The following is a 10,367-nucleotide window of genomic DNA, read 5'->3' as shown; positions in this document are numbered from 1 at the left end:
GAGACATGCGTCACTTTGCGTCGGGCATACACCGCCTTGCGTCTTCGAGCAACGGTCGCTTGCGCCAAATGCGCAAGAGAGGTCGCACAGGTGTAAATGCGTCATCTTTCCCTTCTGTTGACAATAAAGTCGAGGTATCTTATATGTGGCTATTGTAATTACATTACATTAGTTTTTACAATAGGGAGCGAATGTAGTGCCATAAAAATCGGTACTAACTAAAATATTGCTCTACGTTTGTCTTTATTTAGACATCTATGGCCCTGGAAGGTATGAAACCATGGATATACAAAAAGAAGGAAGGTGGCATTACAGACTTACGCTGTACGTTGTTTTGAAACCAGAGTGGGTGGGGCTTGCGGCCATTTTAAGTACCCAAAACATAAGCCGACTACTGTTTACGAATGCTTCGTGTTCATTATTTCTGTCGTGTGCGCGCAACAACTGTTTTAAATTCTACAACTTATAGAGGTAACATGAATAACGTGGTATCAGGAAGGCAATTTCGAACGTTTTTCTGTTCTTGAAGGCGTATTTGCACTAGTAATACGACAGATTTGGCCTCGTTAACGAAACTTGTTTTTTTACTGCTATATTTCCGTTAATCAGAATCAGAAGGAGGCGATGTGAAAAGCACGCTTTCATAATTCATTTAACTCCACTTTTACCTTGTATCGATAGCAAATGAAACTGGAGCTCCGAAACCAATGCTTGTTTGCTTACTGGTACTGCTGCTTGTTCCTTGCATTCTCAGCTTTCAACTAGTATGCGCATCATTTTTAATGTTCATGTTTGCAAAAAACTTACCTACGAGTTCTTTGTTAGCCCATAAATGTGTGTAACGAGGAAAGAAGCAAGGGCTGCTGTCGTATCGCGTGCATGTCAACAAAGTGAATGTTTATTGAAATGTTAAAGAAACAGAACGGCATAGAGGTAATACATCCGTGCAGAATAGACTTCTTGTTTTATTAGATTGTCAGTGCCATGTTCTCACTTTGAAATCTTACCTCTGATGTGTCATTCAGTATGGCCAATGATAGCAACTTATAGGGTAAAAAAAAGATATAATTTTTTAAACATCTCCCAGCATTGTGGAATGCTGTAAAATGTGGTTAAGGGGATGGTCCCAAACGCTTAAGGCACCTTAAAATGGATATTTTGCTTTAACGTGTACGTAAGTAACGTTTTAGTAATTATAGCCTAACCTGTAGAAGATGTAGGCCTACCTTTCCAACAATAACTCTGTCATTTTTTCAGGAATAACCGAATATAGCACAATTTGAATGTGTTTCTACCTTGATCATTTGCTTGATTTTGCTTTTGAATTTCATTTTGGGGTTTTCAAAGTATATAAGTCTGTACCACGCTTTGTGATATACCAATAGTTAGTTACTTTGCTTCATGTACCTTGTATCACGTCCGCAATGATATGAGATGAGTCATACATACTGACATCAGTAGTCTTTTTAATATGCCTTCATACTGATTATTTATTAGTTTTTACGTTTTTTAATAAAAGACAGGTAGACATTGTCAGTAATTCCTACCCATCAAATTGCATTACAGTAACAGCACCTGTTTGTGACACAGACAACTTTAATGTGGCGTAATGAATGTCATATTATTCACCTCCACTGTTTTTGTTGGAGCGCAGCGGTTTATTTACAACACACTTCATGACGAAATAACTATACTGTGAAACGGATAGATTACTACTCACACGCCAAGCACAGGGCAGGCACGACGAAAAGAGTGTTCACATAAATTTTCAACCAAAGCCATCTTCAGAAAGGAAGCACAGCGCACATGGTCTCAAACGCTTAAGACCCCTTAAAACGAATATTTTGCTTTAACATGTACGAAAGTAACTTTTTAGTAATGATAGCATGATTCATACAATCATACACACGCACACATGACTGCTGTCTCCGGCTCTTCTAGCCAGGATCTTTTTTATAGGGGGAGGAAATGTGAACAATGAATAATAATCATCGGTGAGAGAATTTGGGGCACCAGATGCTGCCTCATCGACAATCAGCGCGGTTATGTAACTGTGCTGTGCGGGGACGGACCACCGATATACTGTGTGGCTCGAATGTCGGATCGTTTGCGATTTGGAAGGCAACGGAAAGCACAGAAAAGAAGAGAAAGAACAAACACTGGGTAAAGTAAGGCTAATCTAAAGTCAAGGGACAGAAATAAAACCACTACAATGAAGGTAAACAGTGCAACAATAATTCAGGTATACAAAAGAAAAACCACTGGACTCACATTTGGTAGGACGACGGTTCAAACCCGTCTCCGGCCATCCTGATTTAGGTTTTCCCCAAATCGTTTCAGGCAAATACCGGCAGGGATCCTTTGAAAGGACCGACTTCCTTCCTCATCCTTCCCTTATACGGCGGGACAGATGACCTGTCTATCTGGTCCCCTCCCCTAAAATCAATCTACCAACAAAGGAAAATATTGCTTGAATTCCTGAACTTAAGAATGAATGTGATCCCATTAAACTTTAGATTACGATCAGGTCGGTTAGTACACTCGTAAACAAAGCAAGCTGGCATGTTTGATGAAATAACTACGTCTCCACACAATCAAAGTACCCAACACGGTCGACACTGGGCAAGGGTACGGGAGGGTAACGTCATCGGGAAGTGTCACCGCCGTGAACTAAGGGGGTGTGAATTAGGTGAACCTAATTTTGGGCTAGTTAAGATGGCGGACGCCAGTATCAAGTTTGTGGCGTAATGACAACTCCCTCCTTTTTTTTACCACCATGTATGAAACGGTACATTGCAGCGCAGTTTATTCACAGTTCTCTTTCAACCTGGCAACGGCCTTGCCGCAGTGGATACACCGGTTCCCGTGAGATCACCGAAGTTAAGCGCGGTCAGGCGTGGCCGACACTTGGCATGGTGACCATCCAGGCCGCCATGCGCTGTTGCCTTTTTTCGGGGTGCACTCAGGCTCGTCATGCCAATTGAGGAGCTACTCGACCGAATAGTAGCGGCTCCGGTCAAAGAAAACCATCTTTTAACGACCGGGAGAGCGGCGTGCTGACCACACGCCCCTCGTATCCGCATCCTCACCTGAGGATGACACGGTGGTCGGATGGTCCACTTGTGGCCTGAAGACGGAGTGCTCTTGTAACCTACAGATATTTACTGAAGAATGTCACGTTACGAAAAAAAATTACTAAACAGCAGAAGGGCTGACCTTTTGCAGAAAGAAGTCACATACCTACCCAGAAACGTAAACTGTTCTTCTCTACAGTTCTAGCCAAATCAGCGAATGAGAAACATAGGAAACTTGTATGGAATGCAATATTTTGATTAATTAACGTGACAAATAAGTCACCACAACTATAGTTGGGAAAGCCACACAGACGTGATAATAAAACCTCAAAAGCAATAAAACTGTTTTCCAGCACCGAAGAAACCAGTTCCACAATTGTTGCTATATCTTAGCACAAACGCCAAGAATCTGCCACACATTCCATTTTGAAGCAAAAGTAATTACATTTAGAAACATACCCAATTAGAAAGTCGAGTGGAATGGAAGACCATACATGATATACGTAATTTGTTTACATTCTCTTTTCAGCGGAGTAAACTGCAATTATACACATAATCCAACGTATTTCTTCGTGCATGAGTAAGATTCAGCTGTTTTTGTGTTTATTACCCAATAAGTCATGTCTCTTGGTAATTTGCTAATACACGGAAAGATAAATATAATAACTGTTTTGTTAATTAAGTAGAAACATTAATCTTGAGGATTGGTTTCAGTCGCTAGGGGCGCTAGTGTCGTTCCAAATATCAGACGGTAACAACTTTCACAGCTGGAGCAGTGATCTCTATCTACAGACTATAGAGATCACTGACCTAACCAGCAAGTGCCGCAGTGCGACTACCTTGAAATCCATATACCGTGTTTGGAAAGAACCAGAATGATTCTTGAGTGTCTGATCGAGGTCTGGTCGTTCGTCCAAAATGAAAAATGAGGAAATAGCTGTTCAACATGTTTTATGCTGTATAGGTATTAGCATTTACGCAGATATACGTCGACGTTAGCCAGTACCCATCCTTATGAGTGGAAATTCCGGCATATGTAGTGTGCACCAGTGCCGCTACAAAATCCTAATATTTCTTAGGACCTATGTCAATAAATCTATTGAATAATTGATAATTTTACTTTGTTTCTAATTCAACAAACACATGAACATAAATCGCGCTCCAGTACAAATGGAATGTGTGGCAGATTCTTGGCGTTTGTGCTAAGATATAGCATTAATTATTCCAAAGACGTTTATTTGTAAAGATGTGAAGTTTGTGAGTAATAACTAGCCCTTGTGCACAGTGGAACTTCTGTTTCAGCGCGCAGATATGTCATATAATCTCTGGAATGCTGTTCCGTAAAGCGTTGTTTGTAGGTCCAAATTAGAGGCCTGTAAAAGGTATTTGCTGTTGTGGGGGGTGAAAGCAGTCGAAATAAAAAGTTGTGCAACCTTCGGGAAAGCTGAGTGAGTGTTTACTGCCGTTTTCAAATAAGGAAGGTAGTAATTTAAGGGTATTTGATAATCGATTGCATTCACCGCTTAGAAGCCATTTTAAGTTTTTGTAGTTACCGGGTGTCTTTGCTTTCGGAAATAACTCGAATAAACAAGGAAAAGCTACGTGTGTTTACAAGCGTGTAGATAAGTCTTCTTGGCGTTTCAGCATTTCGGCAGTAACAATGAGCTACAGAGAACAGGTGATGAAAGGTGATGTTCACAATATGATGATTGATCCGACAACCGTCAACTCTAGAATATTTATTGGAAATATACCGCCAACTGATGTCTCAAAGCAAGATATAGAAGAAAGGTTTGGGAAGTACGGACCAATTCTTGGTAAGTCTTGACTATTTCGTTTACTGTTGTAAAATTTATGCTTAAAATCATAGTGCTTAAGAAATAGGCCACACAATTATTGAGAACCATAGATCTGGTAGCTGTGGTTTTCTGATCGTGAGAATAAGTCGGATGTAAACTAACACAAAGGCGATGATTGGTCAGAAGCCGTGGCACACCTACACCGTGCTGTAATGCTCTTGGAAGCACGTTTTGCGGCTCTACAACCTTTTTAGCTGAAATCATATTCCTGTAGTTTTACAATGGATAACATTGCACATTAATTACGCATGTGTTGCTAGCTACGTTTTTGTGGTACTTTTCGAGGAAGGTTGTATATTTGAAGGACTGTGTATTATAGTAGGCCAGCAGTTGTAGCTGTGATGCCTACATTGTGCGAATGATGGAACTGCAGTTAGCAGAGCTACAGTCATGGACAGGGTTAGTGGGCTGTGTCATGTCACAAAGTGGTAGCAACTATTCACTGCCACTATAGCAATTTGACAGCAAATTTTATCTCCCACAGAATGGGATCAAGGCTCCAGTTTTTGCCATTAATACAATTACAATTATTTTGATGTAGTTAGTGAATTTTTAAGTGTTTTGAATATCAACCCGCCCTACCCTTATGATAGTGTATTATTAACAACAAAGACGTAATTGATAGTAGCCTATAGCCGTGGCAACTCACATTATTTTATCAGCTTAAGTTATGCATTGGGCCCCCCCTTGCCCAGAAGTCTTAGTTGTGTGACAGACTGATCTGTAGTGCACCCGAACGTCTAGGTTAGGTTGGAAGATAAGTTTGGTTGGGTTGACCGGTAGTGAAGCGTAATGTTTAGATCTGCGCAGTACTGAAAAATTCAACGGGTGTCCGATACATAATTTTTACCATATCTGTGCTTTTAACGTTGTGAAATATCCAGTAGAAAATATGAAAGTGTAGCATTTTTTAACTCAAGATATTTGGCCATTATTTATAGGGATATTGAGACAGCCAAAGAATAAGGATTTCAATATTCTCCCAGCAAAGTTAAAAATGTGCCGAAAACTATTTATAGGGGAATATAGTTTTAAATGTAAACAAACTATGATATTCCAAGAAACACCTACTATTAAAATTTCTAGTTTATCTCCATAAGAATCTTTGGGGGATTATAGACTGTTTGAAAGCGGGGTTTCCAGTTATTAAGGAAAATCTCTGTGCTGAAACTTACTGAAAGGACAGATTTTGAATTTCTTAGAGACACTTATGCAGTTTAGGGGGTACGTGTACTGATCACGAGAAAAATACCTATTTTTGAAGGAAACACGTATTTCTGAAGATATAAGCATATATTTGCACGGAATACCAAAAAAAGTACTTATTTTCATGTGGCTGCAAAGAAAAAAAAAAAAAAAAAAAACCCACAATCAGTTAACTGTGTGCTTTCACCAACTTATTCATGTTGCTGTGACAGTATGCTGCAGACACTTGAATATATTTCTTCACATAGTTCCTTACCCATAGGTAATGCTTACAGTTTCGTACACCCTAACCATGATAGCTATTGTTGGCTTTGCATAATGTTGCATATGGTACATGTCTGTGTTGCTCACAGTTACGTGTCTTGATCAGTGCGCCCAACAACCTAAATTTTCCTGTTGAGGCTGTCTGTTTTTAAGTATCGCATATTACTGTGTGTGCCAAAATGGCGAGAAATTTTCCAGAGTGACTTTGTAATGGAAGATTTATACCATGCTACGGAGAACACCCAAAGCTCTATACAATGGGCTAGGCAACAAGGTCTTTTGAAGAATGATATGGTGTGTGAAAATGGGAATTGTGTTGGGTACAACGAGATGAAGCTGACGAAAACTACAGGGAAAGATGGCGAAATTTGCCGCTGCTCCATTGGCAGGGACTGTAGAAAGAAATGTTAAATCAGGAAAATGTCATTTTTTGCTGGCAGTCATTTAGACATTTCTAAAATTTTGCAACTGTCTTACATGTGGGCTTTCGAACTCAATAAGGAAAAGTTTTTTTGCATTGTATGCGTATATCTTCAGAAATACACATTTCCTTCAAAAATAGGTACTTTTCTCGTGATCAGTGCATGTACCCACTAAACTGGTACAGAATTCAACTTTCTCAGGAGAGCAAATTTAAAGTTTTGCATCTTACTATAAATTATTTATTTTCTGAGTAAATTAGGTAGTGGCAATAACTTGTAAATTTAAACTTTCTATCACAATGTACATATACGCTGTTGAAATGTTTTGATTGCCTTTGAATTAAAACTTTCAAAATAATATTTTTAAAAGTGGGGGACTAAGCTTAAATGAAAGTCGAAAACCTATTAAAAGACACTATTGTTAACCTGTATTTATTCAATTTATTTATTCAAAGAGAAATGAAAATTGAAAAACACGAAATGAAAATTCGGACAATCTCATTATTTTGTTGCTGTCATGATTTCAATAGTCAGTGTGGATCATATTACTCAAATGAGGAGCTACGAGTAATTTTAGTACGTAGAAAAACGTTTTGATGCTGTCCTCCTAGTGACTGATGAGTGGGTAAAATATCATGAGTTGGAGGAAAGAAAAACAGTAAAAAGAGCATTAAAAAAGGAGCAGAGAAGTTATGAAGCAATTAGTTGAAAGCCATTGGTATACACTCATAGATAAAAGTGTGAAACAGAAAACAGGTAGGTGACAGGCCAACAATTTCTTAAGAGGAGGAAGAATGGACAGTGCCGGTAGTTTAGATGACAACATAGGATGTGGCTGTTCTTATGAAAGTACTTTCTAATAAGTTTTGATGCTCATAAAATTTGACTTAAATACATTTAAATTGAATATTTTAATATAACGACTAAAGATATTTTAGGGAAATTGTCAGATTTGCTCTCAATGTGAGAAGAATGATCACAAAAACAAATTTTCATGATCCATTGACATGCATAGGAAAAGTGGAAAAGTGCTTGTCTGGATGGTGATTTATGTAGTTTCTCAGCCAATATTTAACAACTAATTGTTTTACCGTTCCAGTCAATTGCTGTAACTTTTACCTACTTTACGTACATATGTGTGTTGTCTTATATGCTGGTATAAGGAGCAAGTTACTTTCTAGAAAATGGATTCTACATGTGTTTAAAACTTCAGTTTTGTTGTAATATGTAATGGCTAAAAGTGGGGAAATGAGTAACATGGCCAAAACTAGGGAAATGTCATTTCTTTCTCAATAATTTTTGTATGTGTAGAAAACTTGTTCTTCCACAGTTGTAATGTGCAGACCTTGGAGCAATAGATAGCATTTTCTGAAGTAATTTGTATACTTTTTCCCTACACTAAACACACAGGCTATTTGAATTCTTCTTGACATGGCCGTAAGTGATGTCTTGACACTTCATCATAATAATAAACCTGATATAAAGAAACACAAACACCACAATTAGTCAAAAGCTTTAGCACATGTGCTCTGACGGTGTTACGCTTTTGGAAGTAGGTCCTACCTATGTATTAGATACCTAATTACTAAGTTACATTAAATGGAACTTTTAAGATGTTCTAATGTATTAACAGCCGTCAATGTTTTTTCTTACTCGTGCTTTAACTGTGTAGTTTTTATTTAAAAAGTCATGTACAGTCACAGTCCCTGTATGTTGTGCTCTGATTGTCAGGCTGCTAATACGCAGTATAAAAATGACTGAGGCTGCTTCCTGCTTCATAGTGAAGCATGCTTGTGGAACACGATTGAAGAGTGACGAGAATAGATTGTTCTTAACATTTTTTATATAAATTTACAGAAAAAATTGCCTTTGAAGGTTTCTGATGGGACTGTATTTGATACTGTTGAGATACAAATACACATTAGATGTACAGTGGAATTGCTACCGTACTAGGTTGATAATATGGTGCACCTCATGGATTGCTGGTTCAGTTCAGATCTGGCACAGGCCTTGATCAATCTCTCCCCCCCCCCCCCCCCCCCCCCCCCCCATTTGAAATACCTAAATCTACTTGTAAAATTCATGTGCATTTTTTCGTGAATAATACACATCTTCTCATTTATAATGCATACAGAATTGCTGTTTTCGTTTCAAATGTAAATTCTTAATTATCAATATTTTATGAAAAATTATTAATAAATGTTGCTCAAATTAAGAAAATGTAGCAGTTTAATTTTTTTAGGTCAAAACTGAAAAACAAAATACTCATTATTTTGGCTATGTCCTTTGTTTTATATCATAGATGTAGTCTCACATGACCCGGAATGATAAGTGTCATAGAAACATGAAAACAATCATTTTCACAGCATCAGGCACTCCCATACAAATGCTGCATTTTTACATTTCCCGTTGTACAGTTACAGTATGAACCCAACAGAACTGATTTGGAGCCAAGTTACGAGGTTTGTCTTGAGAAATGACAAGACTGTTAAGTTGCCAGACTGGAACTAATGCACACAGGTTTTTCACATGTCACTGCTGAACGCTGATGGGATGTAGAATGGTATATCGTAAAAGAAGAGGAGAAAATACGATGCCTTGGTGGCTTCACGGATTCTGTTGTTGATCAGTTCATTATCAACGTAGCAGATGGCAGCATGGATTCTGTTGTTGATCAGCTCATTATCAATGTAGTAGATGGCAGTTCCAGAGCTGAAATGTATTTCTTGAGTTCAGAGAAGGAAGGACTGAGAGTTAGCAGACGACTGACTGTAATTAATCCCTTCAGTGGTGTCAGTATTTAACAATGCAGTGAAATCCCTGAAGTATGCTTTTGTGTCACACACAGCTGACTCAGAAAAATTACTCTATGTTTAAGTTAGCAATTTCCATCACTCTTCTTTGTAGTTAGAATACTGTTTTAGGTGAGAACAAGAGTGTTTTGTGCTTTCCGTCTGGTCACCTAAGAAGCATGAGCTAGTGTCTTCCTGAAAATAATTTCATTTTCTTTAAAAATTAAAGGATGTTTGAAGCTATATTGTTTCTCTGCTTGTCTCTTTTTACGTCTGAACTGCAACCGCTCACATCAATGCATGTTAATTTGACCAGCTAGCTGGTCCGTGCTGTCAAAATTAGATGTGCCAGTAAATCTGTTGTCCCCCATTATCGCTCAGTCTATGTGCGTGTAACACAACATAAAATGTATCCTTTTGATCATACTTGACTGTACTGGACACAGATCGGCTTCCGCTCTGTGTGAAACTAAATCCAATGAGATTCAGCAAAAGCAGAATAATACGTGGTGTAATGTTCACATCAGATTTATTCTTATGATTAACACAGTGTAACCTTAATATTTTGTACTTTGCAGTATGGCCATAGAGAGTCAGATGTGTTGCGCATAGTTCAAGGTGGGTAACAGAAGCAATAATTTCACCGAGCGAGGTGGCGCAGTGGTTAGCACACTGGACTCGCATTCGGGAGGACGACGGTTCAATCCCGTCTTCGACCATCCTGATTTAGGTTTTCCGTGATTTCCCTAA

At 38.5% G+C, this 10,367-nt stretch overlaps 1 protein-coding gene across 3 annotated transcripts in view; it reads left to right on the top strand.

Moving 5' to 3' along the window:
- The first annotated feature begins 4,384 nt into the window (after positions 1 to 4,384).
- LOC124605317 (nuclear receptor coactivator 5) overlaps positions 4,385 to 10,367 on the top strand; it is a 154,113-nt gene continuing 148,130 nt past the window's right edge. For 2 of the 3 annotated variants that reach the window (XM_047136905.1, XM_047136903.1), the window contains exons 1-2: positions 4,385 to 4,522; positions 4,719 to 4,891. In XM_047136905.1, the coding sequence (XP_046992861.1) occupies positions 4,735 to 4,891 (157 nt within the window). In that variant the 5' untranslated portion in view covers positions 4,385 to 4,522; positions 4,719 to 4,734. Of the gene's footprint in view, positions 4,556 to 4,718; positions 4,892 to 10,367 lie in introns of all 3 variants that reach the window. The other variant, XM_047136904.1, reaches the window with a different exon arrangement.

The sequence above is a fragment of the Schistocerca americana genome, chromosome 3 (genome assembly GCF_021461395.2).
Source record: "Schistocerca americana isolate TAMUIC-IGC-003095 chromosome 3, iqSchAmer2.1, whole genome shotgun sequence".
Classification (NCBI taxonomy): domain Eukaryota; kingdom Metazoa; phylum Arthropoda; class Insecta; order Orthoptera; family Acrididae; genus Schistocerca; species Schistocerca americana.
This window is presented reverse-complemented; position numbering and strand designations above follow the sequence as displayed.